The following is a 15,683-nucleotide window of genomic DNA, read 5'->3' on the forward strand; positions in this document are numbered from 1 at the left end:
AGCGGCCACGGCTCACGGGCCCAGCCGCTCCGCGGCACATGGGATCCTCCCGGACCGGGGCACGAACCCGTGTCCCCTGCATCGGCAGGCGGACTCTCAACCACTGAGCCACCAGGGAAGCCCTGGCCTCTCTCCTTTTACTGGAAGTGGCACCAGGCTGAAAACTCTGTAAGCGAAACACGACTCCTCTGTCACTTCCCACAGAGGGTTACTTCCAGAAGCCGGGGAAGAAGCGCGTGGAGAAGTCCTGCTCAGACTCCAGCTCGGACTGTGGCAGCTCCTCGGGCAGCGTGCGTGCCAGCCGGGGCAGCTGGGGCAGCTGGAGCAGTGCCAGCAGCTCTGACGGGGACAAGAAGCCCACGCTGGGCCCTCAGCACTTCCTGCCGCCTGGTGAGTCTGGGTCTGAGGCCTCCTGGCCCTCCTGCCCCGGCGCCCGGAACAGGGGCCTGATCTGCCTTCCAGTGCCGCCCACCCGCGGTGGGCTCTGCATTCCCGTGCTTGCTTTGCTTTGCATTTTATCCACTTGCTTTTTTCTTTCTTCCTTCCTGCCTCCCTCCATTATTATTATTATTTTTTAAAGTCTGTTATCTTGGAAACAGTCCGAAGAACTTCCACGTTTATTTTTTCACTTGTACATTTTTTTGTGTTGGTAAAGTATACGTAACACAAAATCTACTATTTTAACCAGTTTTAAGTGTACCGTTCAGTGGCATTAAATACGTTCACATTGTTGTGCAGTCATCACCACCGTCCATCTTTGAGCCTTTTGCCCCATCCCAACCAGAAACTCGGTACCTATTAAACCGTAGCTCTCCCTTCCCCGCCCCCTACAGCCCTGTGAACCTCTATTCTGCTTTCTGTCTATGAATTTGAATACTCTCGTATCTGGTAAGTGAAGTCATACAATACTTGTCCTTTGGTGACTGGCTTATTTCACTTAGCATGGTGTCTTCAAGGTGCATCCATGTTGTGACATGTCAGGATTTCCTTCCTTCTTAAAGGCTGAATAATAAATATTCTGCTGCGTGTGGACAGACTGCATTTTATCTCTCTATCCATCTGTTGATGGACACGGGTTTTTCCACCTTTTGCGTCTTAGGAATAACGTTGCTATGAACAGTGGTCCTCCCTTGTTTTTGAAAAATTTAAAGATACAGGGAAGGTCAAAGAAGCATCTATATTTCTGTCACCTAGAATTAATAACTCTTAATTTTGTCATATTTGCCCTCCTTTTTTTTAAAGAGGTAATAGTTTATAGTCTGTTCCGCTGCCTCCTGCTTGAGAGACTCACTGTAGTCTACTGTCATGGGCTTGCTGTGTATTCTTTTAATCCATACTTTACTTTACATTCATATATCCATCAACAAAACAGAGAGAATTGTTTTTAACTTACGTAACGGAGATCATGCTTCAGTACGTATGCTGCATCTTGCTGTTTCACTCAGCGTTGTTTGTTATACCTCCATGTCTACGTAAAGATTTAATTCACTCCTTTTCACCGTCACGGTCAACATAGTACAGGTTAAGCTTTGTTATCAGGACGGGGGGAAGACGGGTTCCACTGGCGTCACCGTGGCGTCCATGGGACGCTCACTCTGTACGCAGGGCCGTGGGGGGCGCTCCCCGTGCCTCCAAGGACCTGGGCTCAGAGGGGTCGCGTGGCTCGCTGGACGCCCTGGGGCGCTAACTCCCCCCCGAGCCCAGCCCATTTCCCACTGCCTCCTGCTCCTTACAGCGGCCTCTGCTGTGTCTCCTGCCAGCAGTGACTACCTATAAGGAAGCTCCTGTCTGGGAGACCTGGGCCCTGGCACCATAAAAACCTAGACAAATGCCCACTTGTGATTTCAGTCCGTTTCTCAGCCTTTTCCGCATCGTTGGCCCTTCCTGCAGGTGCCTTTTTAGACACTGTTTGCCTAATGACCCCCCACTGACATACCCGTACATCTGTTTATTACTGTGTTCTGGAGAACGCATGAGGGCTTGGATGCAGGGCGGCTTGCGGTGTTTTGTTTGGTGGCGGGGATGGTCTTCTTGGCCACTGAAGGCAGTGTGCCTGATGGTGCTAACGCGAGAGTTTTTAAAATAAAATAATAAATAAAATAATAAATAAATAAAAATAGAAGCGCAGCTCTCGCTTGGGGGATAAAGCCCAACAGCAGGAGAATGAGAAAGGTGAGTCATGGCCTTGCTTGTAACACAGGGCATAAGACTCAGTCTAGTTATGTTCAGAGGTTGTATAATAAATACCAGGAAAATGTCCCCAATATAATTTGTTTAAAGATTTATTTGTTATGTACATATTTATTTTATTTATTTTTGGCTGCGTCAGGTCTTAGTTGTAGTATGCGGCATCTTTTGTTGTGGCGCGTGGGCTTCTCTCTAGTTGTGGCGTGCAGGTTTTCTCTCTCTAGTTGTGGCACGCAGGTTCCCCAGCACGTGGGCTCTGTAGTTTGTAGCACGAGGGCTCTAGTTGAGGCTCATGAGCTCAGTAGTTGTGGCGTGCGGGCTTAGTTGCCCCGCGGCATGTGGGATCTTAGTTCCCTGACCAGGGATGGAACCCATTTTCCCCTGCATTGGAAGGTGGATTCTTTACCACTGGACCACCAGGGAAGTCCCCCCAATATAATTAATGGTGTAAAAGATCAAAAACACAAAGGATTTTTGAAGTATGATCCCAGTTTTATATGTATTCATATGTAAAAGTTTTTTTAATTAAAAATTGACTGAATATGTGAATATCAGTTAAAAATGAAAAATAAATCACTCGTAGGGGTTAACGATGTTAGCGATCTGCATCTTAACACAGGATATACACAGTTGAATTATGCTTATAAAAACTTGTGACCACCTTTTTGTTTTTATGCAGGAGACAGTGTTTCACAAAATGACTTTCCCTCTGAAGCTCCCATCTCCTTGAATCTTTCTCATAACATCTGCAATCCCACGTAAGTGTTTGGTTTTCCAGCTTTTACAGTATGTTTTAGGTACTGCTTTTTTCTTTCATTCCGTGCGTTTCTTCTTTGTACTTGGTTCTGCAGGCTAAAATAGGAAAACCTTTTAAGGATGTGAGAAAGTAAAATCTGATTTTATTAATAATTCAGGGTGTACAGTCTTTCCAAGACAACACACTGTGTGGGAACGTCTCTGGTATCGCTGGTCCTTTCAGTGATACGGCCACGTTAGAAGGTGTCACTCCTGAAAGTAGGAAGGACAGTAGTAACGATAAGTATGGGACCCAGCTACTCTTTTCTAGGACTTGAAATAAAACTGAGCACTGATGATTCAGAGAAGTTTGCAAGAACCTAGAAGAAACATGTTTACAGTTTCACCGTGTGATGATTTCTGCAGCATCGGACAAAATAAACGAGCACCGTTTACTGAGAGGGAGAAGAGGGAGGGTATGTTAGAAGGAGAGGGTTTCAGAGTGAGGAGTGTGGTTAGGTTTTAGGCACCATGAGAGGACGGGGTGGTGTCGTAAAAGTGGAATGGATGAGGAAAGCTCTATGCGAGCTTTTTCTGTTAGGGGTAGAGAGTAAACCAGGAGTGGGAGGTTGCTGCCAGCTGCTGGACGGCAGATTGGAAACTGCAGACTACCTTAGTTAGCATTGTGCTGTTGATGTTTGTTAGAACAAGACTTCCCTGGGGGCTTCCCTGGTGGCGCAGTGGTTAAGAATCCACCTGCCAGTGCAGGGGACACGGTTTGAGCCCTGGTCCGGGAAGGTCCCACATGCCGTGGAGCAACTAAGCCTGTGCGCCACGACTACTGAGCCTGCAGTCTAGAGCCCGGGAGCCACAACTACTGAAGCCCACGTGCCGCAACTACCGAAGCCCGCGCACTCTGGGGCCCACGTGCCGCAACTATTGCCTGTGAGCCACAACTACTGAAGTCTATGCACCTAGAGCCCGTGCTCCACAGCAAGAGAAGCCACCGCAACGAGAAGCCCGCGCACCACGGCAAAGAGTAGCCCCCGCTCGCCACGACTAGAGAAAACCTGCGCAGAACAACAAAGACCCAACGCAGCCATAAATAAATGAATGAATGAATGAATGAATACATACATACATACATACATACATACATACATACTCTTACACCAAAATAGAAGATTGAAGGTAGATGTTATTTAAAACAAAAAAAAGACTTCCCTGGATCTTGGGAATTTAATATTCCTCAGCCCTTTTTTGGTGTATACCTTTATGTCTCTAGTATCTTTATGGTTTTTGAGGGGAAGGATTCATGGAAAAACGCAGTCAGACTTAGTTACAGAAATTCAGCATTTCCTTGCACAGAGAGGGTCAGTGGCCCACCATCTTGCTCTCCCCGCAGAGACGTGAGTAGCTTCCCCCGGCACGCGGACGCCCCCTGCCCCAGCCTTCCTGCCGGGCCTGCGGCTGTTGAAGAAGATAAAGGTGAGGCGCCTTGCTCTTGCTCCGGACACCGGCCAGGTGTCCATGTCGCGCTGCTGGCCAGGGAGCTTGAGGACAGACGGAGCTGGCTTGTCTGTGCCCCGGCTCTCGAGCGTCGGGAAGGCCCCTGCCCTCTGCCCTGGCGTCCTCGGGGCCCCTGGCCTCGGCCGCCCCTTCTGCACGGACCCTGAGCTTCCTCCTGGGACACAAGGCACAGGTGGCCTGTGGCCCCAGAGCAAGGTGGGGCCCCTTTACACGGGTTGCCTCCGCCTTTAGTTCCCTTTCCCATCTAGGATGGCAGAAAAGCGGGGAGCAGGTGGAGGGTCCGGCGCCCCGATTAGCCGACTTCCACCTCCCGTGTCTCTGCCTGTCCCCCGTCCCCACCCCTCCCCCTTGTCTCAGAAGCCTGTCCACTGATCCAGCCTCCCTCCTGCCCCGGTGCTGAGGCCAAGCGCTGAGCTTCTGTGGCCTCAGCCAGGCAGGGACAGCGGCCCAGGAGCCTGGACACGGGGCCCGGGGAGGGAAGCCGCTCTGCCCGGGGTCTGCCCCAGGCCCCCTCTCTTTCCTTCTCCTTCCCTTCACCTCTCTTGCCTTCCTGTCACCTCTTTTCTCCTCGCGCCTCCTTCCTGCCTAACCAGGCTCAGGAATGGTGGCAGGATGAGCCTGGTTGTTACCCTCTGTGGCACCGTCGAGCTCTTGCTTTCGCTCATGTGAATCGCGCTGGACTAAAGGCTGCCCAGCACAGTGGAGCACTTTTACTTTGAAGGCAGGAGGCTTCCAGCCCTGTGGTTACAGAGACATTATCTGCTGTCAGATTATCAACAGAAATAAACTATTCGTGAGTTGGATCTGCTTACTGGTCCAATAAAAATAAGTGTTTTTGATGAAAAAATACTCTTAAATTCAGTAATTTGCTTAGGCAAGATTTAGGGAGGTTTAGAAGGTACCGCCTTTTCTCTCTGAGGTGATAGAGGGGAGAGAGGATTTAATTAACGGTGAGGAAGAAGAAAACCTGTGGCGAAACAGGTACGCCTGACATGTTCTCCTGTCTTTGTTTTTGTCGTGAGTTGGAGAATCGTATGTCATCTAGTGTCTTATCCGTGTTGTGTGTATGTGTTTCAAGTGCCTTTTTACCTCGTCGTTGTTAATAATCTGCAGTTACTTTTTGATGACCCGTTGCGATCCCTGTTGAGGCCCTAAAGTCACTACAGAAACAGCCCTGGTTCACAGTCACCGTCCACAGGGCCGGTGCCGTCCCCTTCCTCTGCCCGCACCTCCCTCAGGCGCCCCGACTCAGTCCTCCCCGCTGCTGGTACGTCACCTCTGGGCCCCCTCCCCCTGCGCTGCGCCCTCCTTGCAGAGCCACGGGCGTGGTTTTGCCCAGTTCTCCAGCTTCTCTGCCCCGTGCCGTGCAGACGAGAGAGACTGGAGAGCAGCACACACAGCCGGCCGGCCGCCAGCCTCCCAGCAGCTGCGCCCCCCCCAAGCGTCCCCGTGTCCACCTGTCAGTCCTCTGCCTGGTTCTCTTAGCTGATGCTTCCTGTTTGCTGGGGAAGAGAGAGGCTCCGCCTGCCCCGTCCTCCACCCACCACCCCCGCTGCCCTCCTGCTGCCGCCTGAGGGTTGTCAGGCTGCCCTCCTCTGTGGGGTCCCGCTCTGGCTGGGCACCGGCGTCGGGTTTTCTCTAACGGGTCGTCCCCACCAGCATACGTACATACCGTGAGACCTCCCATCCCGTCCTTAACACAGAAGCAGCCAGACTGTCTCCCTTGACCCCCCCTTATCTGGCTGCTTCTGTGCCCGCCTCTCTGGGAGAGCTGCTTGGGGGAGCCGTCTGCCTGCTGCTTAGATTCCTTTCCTTCTGTTCTCCCTGAAACAGCTGGGGCTGGCTGTGCCGTGACACCTGAGCAGTGTCTGCGGGACCCCAGTGATCTCCGTGTCCAGGGCCCCATACTCCGGCCTCCTGGGACCTTCTGCTTGGGCTGTGACCTCGGGGGTCCCGGTGCAGTTCCCCTCGGCCCCCCCAGCTCTCATGTTCCTCTGGGTCATGCTCTCCCGGTGGTCCGTCCACCTCCAGCCTCCCACTTCGGCACAGCCAGCTGCCATTGCCATGTGTCCTCAGGCCTGCACCGGTGTCCTGTCCCGAACGCTCACCTCCTCAGCCCTACTCCTCACACAGCCTCCCACCTGGGCTTTCTTGTTGCTCAGGCCAGAAGTCTGGGCGTCGTCCTGGACTCCTTTCCTCATCCCCACATGGGATCTGTTGTCTCACTCTCTGCCTCTGCTTTCCAGACAGACCCAGAATCTGATCACTTCTCCCCACGTCCACCATTCTTTCTCGCCGCAGCCTCCCAACAGGTCTCTCTCTACTTCTCACCTCACCTCACTATCTCATTGTCTTTTATTCTCTTTCTTTTTGGGATATGATTGATACATAACATTATATTAGTTTCAAGGGTATAACTAATGCAATGATTCATCATACGTACATATTGCAAAACGATCACCCCAGTAAGTCTGGTACACATCCGCCACCACCTTACCGTCTCTTTTCAGCACAGCAGCCGGAGGGATGATATTGAACGTGAGTCAGATCACATCACTGTCGAGACCAGGGAAGGGTCTGAGGCGCTTACCCTACTTATTATGAGCTAACAGGTTAGCCTGCCATGATTTTGTAGCTGCTGCCAGAGGACAAGAGACTCCTGGGTCAGAGAATAGGACTCTTAGCACAGCAAGCAGCCTGAGCATCTTGTAAGCACACTTCCTTCAGGCCCCCAGTCTCTTGGGGGCGATGCAGGGCCGCCCATGTGGCCGTCGGCATCTGCAGTGGTCAGTGGTTGGAAAGGCTCCTTTCCGTTACAGGAAAGGAGCCCTGAGCTTAGGGAACCTAAGGTTTTTGTTCTGTTTTGTTGTTTTAATAATAGGCAGGAGACATTATCTTTATTATGTTGGATGAAGCAAACTTGCCCGTTGCTCTAGGGGGAGACCCTGTCTCCATCTTCTGAGGCTTTGTTTAGCAAATATCCTTGGAAAGATAGGTCCGAATGTGGGCAGTCAGAGCATCCATTCCAGGAAGCAAAGAAATGTGAGACCCACAGAGATTGTCTCGAAGCAGCATACACACCCTTCGTTTCTGTGCGGTCTTGGCTTCTGGTCCGTTTGTTCATGAGCGCCTGAGTGCAGAGGTGGTTCTTGGTTGATCTGATCTTAATCTGCTCATGCAGCCTCTGGTTCCAGCGATTCTCAACAGGACTTTTGTGGCAGGATGCCCCACCCTGCAGGACTGACCGTAGGGTCCCTGCCCAGCTTCTGAGCGAGGCCCCAAACACCAGGGTGGCCTTAGGAGGTGGACCTCGTCCTTGAGAGAGCCCCACAGCTATGACAGCTACGTGGTCTCTGGTGGTGTTTCTTTAAACGCTCGAGGGTCTCTCTGAGCACCGTGAGCTGCAGGTCTCCGGGTCTCCAGGCGGGTGATTGCCACCGGCTCCCACACGGGGGTGCAGCCCTGGGGGTGCACACGCTGCCTGGAAAGCGAGAGCTGTGTCCACGTATTCCTGTCCATGTATTCCCCCCATCCCCGTGTAGCCTGGTTGGCTGGTAGACCTTCGGGTTCCCGGTGCATTTCGAATAGTTGAGTCTATTCTTTCTTTGTGGAGTTCCTGCCCATGTGCAGATGGCCAGTCTGTCCCTTTAATCCATGCCACCAACCAATGGCGTCCGTCCGTGCATCCCACGAATGAGCAACGGCTGTGGCGGTGAAGGTGGAGACAAGCAGAGGTGCTGCAGGTGTTTGCTGGGAGGAGCAGGAGCCGGGTGTCCCCTGGAAAGGTTTAGGGGGACGGTGTTCAAACTGAGGTCAGGACCATATTGTTGGTACACCCAGCAGGCAGGCGCTGCCACGGCTTGGGAGCGCCGAGCCGGGACAGGGTTCCTCCCGAGGAAGGCTCGGGGGCAGTTGTGGAAAACAGGGCTCACTCACGTCACTCCACACCCGGTACCTGCAGGGTGCAGGGTGTTCTCTCCCCTGGTGCTGAGGTTGGCCCCCTCCACTGCCACAGAATCCTTGTGTCTCATCTCTGGGGCTGTAACAGCACCGTTTTCCCAGCTTCTTACTTCTTTTGTTTGTTGTTTGTTGTTTGCCTCTGCTCACTTGAATGTCATCGTGTTCACTGCTGTGTCCTGGGAATCCTGACGGGACTTTGCAGGAAGCAGGCAGGCCCTGCAGTGCTTGTTGAGTCACTACCATGATCTCGTAATCCGGGCCAGGAGACGGTTGTGTCCCGTCTGAAGTGCAGGTCAAAGCAGCGCGCGGCCCTTGCACTTTACCGACCCGAAGGGCTCTAGCGGTGGGGAAGCCGCGCGGGTGATATGGGCTGGGGGCGGGGCTTCCTGGAGGGAGGAGAAGTCGAGCTGGTCCTGCAGGAAGGGTGGCCGAGGGCTGCATGAGAAGGAGGGGGCTGAGAGGCCTGTTCTCTTCCGCAGGTCTCTACCCCCCGGGGGACCTGTGGCCCGCACAGCCCGTGTGTGTGACCAGCGGCTTCGGCTGCGCCCTGGAGAGCAGCGGGCCGGCCGTGCTGCCCGCGCCCGCCCCGGTGCACAGCAGGTATGCGCTCCATCCCGACGACGGCAGCAGCGGCCAGGTCGGGGCTTCCTCCCCAGCTCCTGAGCTGGGTGTTGCCAGCTGCCTTTTGGAGTTGAACTGTGATGTCTGAAAAATTACAAGCCAGGAATTGAGAGAAACAGGGAAGGAAAAAAGTAACACAGCCGGTGACCACGTCAGTGTTTTCCTTTTTAAACTGAAAAGAAGAGCTATTCAGTTATTAGAGGCAAAACTGAAAAAACAAAAACAGTCCCTCATAATTCTTACCCGCTAACAGAACAAAAATTTCCATTTTTCCTTGGCATTAATCTTGAACATATTTAAAATTTTTAAAGGTCGAATAATTTATCGAAAACTAGTTCCACAGTGGCAGCTTCTTAGACTTGCCATTAGATTTATCATTCGATTATGAAAACTTGAGAAAATGTTAGTATCTGTGTTTAATCAGAATCCAGTTGAAGTTTTTTGGGGGAGTTCAGCTTATTATAAAGGTAGTTACTTTCTTATTTCTATAATGAAAATCCAGATTGCAATTGGGATCAAAGCATCTACCATGAGTCATGGTCTGGCCTTGCCCCGAGTGGAAGGTGGCAGTTCGTAGCAGATGTGTTTGAGCCCCCTGGGTGGGTGCTGGGACCCTCGGCGGTGTCCCATCCTCCACGTGCTGACAGAGCCACAGCCACGGGTTCTGCCTCTGGTTAGACTTAACAAACGTGGCTGGGTTTTAGTTTGTTGTTGTTGTTTTTAAATGTAATACCTTTTAGTTAAAAGTGAGAGCAATTTTCTCTTTCAAATCTTGATCCTGCTTACATGGTTTACACCTAACCATGGGCAGGTTTTTTACAGTCTAAGTGAAAGTACTTCTCTGGCAAACTGAAAGCCGGGTTTTGATCCATTCCCCTTATCTAGGCATAATTTATTTGCTTCTTCTTGTCTCATTTAAAGAAAAGCTCCCCTGCCCCCACTTTTCCCTGAGTCCTTGGCTCTCTGTACTCAACAGATCTAACTCCATCTCTGACTTTCTTTGAAATTATAAATGACATACAGTATTCTATTTCAGTTGTACAACATAGTGATTCATTATTTTTATACATTACAAAATGATCACCATGTAAGTCTAGTCATCATCTCTCACCACACAGAGTATTACACTGTGATTAACTACGTTTCCTATGCTGTACATTAATTATATCCCCATCAAAAGGAAGTGGACATCCAGTCCAAGCCATCCACCCTGCAGTGCTGTATCATTGGTGATGGGCATTGAGTTAGTAAGTCTTTGATTCTGTGACAATAAAGTACTTCTTTAATTTTCCAGAGTTGAGGAATTAGCAGCGATGAGGATGCTGGGCAATAACATCGTACTCCTCTTTCTTTCCTTGATCTGTTGACATCCTGTTTCTGAAACTAGACCCCTTGTTTTTCGTAGCAGTTTCATTGATTGGAATGCAACGTGTGAAGGCCAGTTTCCCAGTGTGTACTGCCCCCTGGAATTGAACGACTACAATGCCTTTCCAGAAGGTAAAGCTATTTGGACAATCCTAATGCCATTCTTTTTCTTTTTTTTTGGCTGTGTCGGGTCTTAGTTGCAGCCCGCGGGATCTTTCATTGCAGCACACGGGCTTCTCTCTAGTCGTGGCATGCGGATTTTCTCTCTCTAGTTGTGGCACGGGCTCCAGGGCGCGTGAGCTCTGTAGTTTGCGGCACACGGGCTCTCTTGTTGAGGCACGAGAGTTCAGTAGTTGTGGCACGCGGGCTTAGTTGCCCCGCGGCATGTGGGATCTTAGTTCCCCGACCAGGGATCGAGCATGCATCGCCTGCATTGGAAGGTGGATTCTTTACCACTGGACCGCCAGGGAAGTCCCCTGTGCCATTCTTTTATTCTCAGAAAGTCAAAGCAGGAAGGGTGTGTGGACTCAAGGCACTAACTGCAAAGAATGTGCCTTTGAGAATGATCTTCCAGGAGGCTGCTGAGTCAGTCCTTCACGTGGGTCCAGCACGCCTGCCATATGTAATTTTATATGGCCTCAGAAAGCCCTCTAAACCCGGGTGTCTGGGGACTTGTACGAATAACCCTGATCTGTTTAGTCCTTCAAATTAGGTGGAACGGGGTCATTTGGATCTATGTGGACCTAAACTGTGGATTATCCATTGGGAGGCTGGGGTTAGTTACTCTTTTGAGGCAAACAAGTCCCAGGCGAGGTAGAATCATCTACCTGCTTGTTCCTCAGCATGTCCTGACGCTTATGCCCCTGGGTGGTGCTGCAGAAGGAAGGGAAGGAGCTTGAAGGGGAAATTGTGAAAAATTGCAGATTCTTGGGCCCAAGTATAAGTACAAGATGCTTGTACTTATTCTTGGGCCCAAGTATAAGTACAAGATGCTTGTACTTATCTGGGTTTTGATATATGCAGTGCTCTATGATAATCACAAGGGGGTGCTGTGGTAACTTTCTTCCTGCCTGTGAGGCTGTGTTTATACCTTCTTACTGCTGTTGGAGAAGTGCTTGGTTTCCTATTGCTTTATCAGTGCATATGGTGTATGTGGAGATGGCCGACATTGGCATGACAGGCAATAAAAGAAAATTTTAAGGACTGGTAAGAACCTTGACACTATTCAAATCTATGGTAGTACTTACTACTATGAAAGTAGAGCAGTATTTTAGTGTATTCCGTGTATTAGAAAGAGTCCCATCAAATTATCAAATACAAAAAATTAAGCCCAGAGGAAGAACTTCCTGAGGGCTTCCCAGGTGGTATGTCTCATGGAGTAATTATTTTATGTCCATCTTTAGCTTGTCAATATAGTAAGGCCTTGAGAGCTTTTTGTCTGAGAGTGAGAATTCCATTCTCTCCAGAAAAATGTTCACCTCTGTCGATGTCTTCCATTCTTCGTAGAAAACATTAACTACCCCAATGGCTTCCCCTGTCCTCCCGAAGTTCAGACAGACTTCATTGACCACAGCTCCCAGTCTGCCTGGAACAGCCCCCCAAACGTGCCGACCGCCTGGGGACACGCCGGCCTCATCAGCTCTCCGGTCAGTGCCGCCTGGTCCTGCTGTGCCCGGGTTCTTTCCAGGGCCTGCCTCATCCTGGTCTCACTGCCTCATCCTGGTCTCGCTGTAGCTTTAGGGTTGGGTTCAGATCAGCCAGAGCCCGGCTTGTTCCCCTTAGGTCACCAGCCACCCTCTGCAGGGGGCTCACACGTAGTCAGATGGGCGGGGGCTTGCAGACACCAGCAGCCAAGACGCCCCAAACCACACTGAGGAGAGATGGTTGTCGAAGACCTTGAACTTGGACCAGGAAGCGCTCTGGGATGCAGCTGTGTTCCTGTGGCCCTGCTGACCTTTCATCTGTGGGAGGAGATGAGATGAACCTTCCAGGAAGGTCAGGCAGTGTCAGCGACAGGTCTGGAGGGCTTCCTGCCTGGGGACACCCTCTGTGCTTCTCTGACACCCACTCTGTCGCTTTTTTACAAACAGAGGGCATTCGACCTGTGGGTCCTTCCTTGGGTTGAAAAAAGTTTATCAATAGTTTGATGGGAATTTCGTGACCTTCTGTTTGAGAAAAATGGAATTAAAGCCACCCAGGTGGTTGAGAATAGTGTAATAATGTCCAGGTAGCTTGGATTGATTCCACTGTGGTAGCCACGGGTACATAGTCAACCTTGCCATTGCCTTTCTAAGGCTTCTTTATTTTTTTAGACATTTCTTTTTTTTTTTTTTTTCCTTCTCCTCATGTGTCCTTCAGCCCTACCTCACAAGCACCCGAAGCTTGTCTCCGATGTCTGGACTTTTTGGTTCCATCTGGGCCCCGCAAAGCGACGTGTATGAAAATTGCTGCCCCATCAACCCCACCACGGAACACTCGACTCACATGGAAAACCAGGCGGTCATGTGCAAGGAATACTACCCTGGGTTTAACCCATTCCGTGCCTATATGGACCTGGACATATGGACTAGCACAGAGAACAGGAACGCAAACTTCCCACTGTCTAGAGACTCTAGCTACTGTGGGAACGTGTGAAGAAGATTCGAGTTTTGAACAATGTGAATAGAGAGGCTTGTGTTTTGATTACTAGCGTAAACTGGTTGTTGACATAGATTGACGTTGGTGGATATTTTGGCACTTTTATATGAAAATAAATTTTTTAATGAAATCTGGGTGCTCTCTTTTTTTTAATCCTTCACATATCAGTGATAGAAACGAAGCATCCATGTGTCCTAACTTCATAACTCAAGAAGCGTGTCAGACATGCCAAATGTTTAAATCAGGACCAGGGCGGCTTCTAAGAAGGTAAGAGTTGAGAAGGAAAGCACTGCAGTGATGGACCCCTCCGTGGCACCGGACTCCCCGGGAGCTTGCAGAAAGTGACTTTGATCAGGTGGCATTCCGGGGCTTGCTGCTGTAAGGGGCCTGTGGCTCAGGCAGCCAGGATTTTGTTGGAAGTGCTCCGTTGATTGAAACGAGCCTCCAGTGTTGGGAAGCCAGCTATACCAGTCACTTGCCTGGACGGACCAGTCCTGGCGGGCAGGGCTGCTGGGGTGGAGCAGAGAGCCCGGCACTGTTCTGCTCGACCGTGTGACAGGGATGTTCCCTCCCCTCCATCAGGCCAGTCACCAGGGGCACGACAGCAGTAAGGACATGCTGGTAAGTGTCCGGTGTCCCTCCGAGTGCACAGGCTGAGTCCAAGTACAAGGACTGAGTGGGTTAGGGTGCCGGTGCGTGTTTGCTAGGCTGGTTTGTATCTGCCTGTCAGTGATCTTAGAAATCCATGTGATGGAACTATCTGTTTGCATGTATAAACCTTGAAAACATTTCAGCTTTTAATAAAAATGTCTTATTTTTACATTTTGTTTTGTCTTTATTGGAAATGGAGTGGGAGAGATTTTTGAGTGCAATGCTGGGTTCACTTGCTTTTCCTTTCTCTTTGCCTTGGCTGTGTGGGACCCTGGACGAAGGCTGAGTGTCCTGTGACCTGGGACTGCCTTCCTGCAAGGAGCACCTCCGAGCATGCACGGCTACTGGAAACCTCTCAGGCTACCGGCTTGGAATCCCCCATCCCCAGTACTGAATAATGCTGAAAAGTAATTTAGGTTCTAGGTACATACACAAAAGAATTGAAACAAATGCTTGTGCACCATGTTCACTGAAGGACTATTCACAGTAGCCAGAAGGTGGAAACAACCTAAATGTCCACTGATGGAAGAATGGAAAAGCAAAATGTGGGATATTCAGCCTTAGAAGGGAAGGAAATTCTGACACATGCTACATCATGGGTGAACCTTGAAAACATGCTGAGTGAAATAAGCCCGTCACAAAAGTACAAGTATTGTATGATTCCACTTACATGAGGTACCTAGTGCGGTCAAATTCAGAGTCAGAAAGTAGAATAGAGGTTACCAGGGGCTTGAAGCGGAGTCAATGTTTAATAAGCTCAGAGTTTCAGTTTGAGGAGGTGAAAATGTTCTGGAGATGGATGGCGGTGATGGTTACATAACTGTGAATGTACTTCATGCCACTAGACTGTACACGTAAAAACGGTTAAAGTGGTAAGTTTTGTGTTATGTGTAGTTTACCAAAATAAAATAATTTAGGTTGATGAAAAATGCCCCAAAGCATTTTCAATATCAAATTCAAAACTTCCCCACCAGAGAGAGTCTGAGACATTTAGATACACGTTCTTCTCTCCGCTCAGATTGTTGATCTAATTTATTTTCCTGCTTTCACTGACCCTTCAATTCCCCATCAGGAAAGACCAAAACAAGTCTTTATTCCACTCTGTACAAAAGAAAGTAAAAATCTGTGCTTTAGCTGGAATACTATCTTCAGCCGTAAGACTAAAATCAGTGATGGGGGAACTGGAAGTTTTTATTCATTTAAAAATATTTGCCCAGCACCTCCCAGGAGCTGGGACCTGTCCAGGGGCTGTGGATGCAGCAGAGGACAGGACAGACAAGGTCCTGCTGGCCCATTCCAGGAGCAGGGTCAGGGAAGAAGCAAACAAAACGTTCAATGAGTATTTCGGGTCCTGGCGAGCGGTGAGGGCAGCCAAGGGGTGACGTGAGCAGCGGGGGAGGCGGCAGGGGTACCTGGGGTCTCAGGGGAAATCTCCCTGCGGAGGTACATCTGAGGTACAACCCGGGTGATGAGAAAGCCGGCTGCGCCCAGATCAGCGGGCCAGAGCCCCCAGCAGAGGAAAGAGTGAGGGCAAAGCCTCCGCAGCGGGAGGCCAGGGCGGCTGGGGCGCCGCGAGTCAGGGCCACAGGCACAGAGGAGCCGTAGAGGCCGCGGGGCAGAGGCCGCCTCCCTAAGGCCTCGTAGGCCTCCGAGGAGAGGATGGGAAGGGCAGTGGACACCACTGGGGTGTCTTAAGGGAGAGGGACTGTCATCTGATTTGAGTGTCAGAGACACTGAGGGCTGGATGGAGAGCGGTCCTGGGGGGGCAGGGCGGGAGGGACAGTCCTGGCAGTCAGTCGCCTGCAGCAGCGGGTGACAGGACGGTGCCAGCAGGCTGGGGTGCAGGGGCGTAGGGAGGCCAGCGCCCCTGCTGGGCCTCGAGGGCTGGGTCCTGCTGATGCTCTTGACCGAGAGGAAGAGCCCCGGGGCGGGGGGAGGGTCTGGACGGGGGCCGGGGGCAGAGAGGTCCGCGCTGGACTATTTGGTGTGGGGGGCCT

The 15,683-nt window shown here is 50.9% G+C and overlaps 1 protein-coding gene across 9 annotated transcripts in view; it reads left to right on the forward strand.

Annotated features, from left to right (window-relative positions):
• TMEM131L (transmembrane 131 like) overlaps positions 1-13,837 on the forward strand; it is a 162,842-nt gene extending 149,005 nt beyond the window's left edge. For 4 of the 9 annotated variants that reach the window (XM_024126616.3, XM_028491797.2, XM_024126618.3 and 1 more), the window contains 7 exons: positions 205-390; positions 2,867-2,945; positions 4,328-4,410; positions 8,892-9,012; positions 10,439-10,530; positions 11,905-12,044; positions 12,757-13,835. In XM_024126616.3, coding sequence (XP_023982384.1) covers positions 205-390; positions 2,867-2,945; positions 4,328-4,410; positions 8,892-9,012; positions 10,439-10,530; positions 11,905-12,044; positions 12,757-13,032 — 977 coding nt within the window. In that variant the 3' untranslated portion in view covers positions 13,033-13,835. Of the gene's footprint in view, positions 1-204; positions 391-2,866; positions 2,946-4,327; positions 4,411-8,891; positions 9,013-10,438; positions 10,531-11,904; positions 12,045-12,756 lie in introns of those variants that run through there. The other 5 variants (XM_024126617.3, XM_028491796.2, XM_028491801.2 and 2 more) reach the window with 5 other exon arrangements.
• The last annotated feature ends 1,846 nt before the right edge of the window (positions 13,838-15,683 follow it).

Source organism: Physeter macrocephalus, chromosome 7, assembly GCF_002837175.3.
Source record: "Physeter macrocephalus isolate SW-GA chromosome 7, ASM283717v5, whole genome shotgun sequence".
Taxonomy (NCBI): domain Eukaryota; kingdom Metazoa; phylum Chordata; class Mammalia; order Artiodactyla; family Physeteridae; genus Physeter; species Physeter macrocephalus.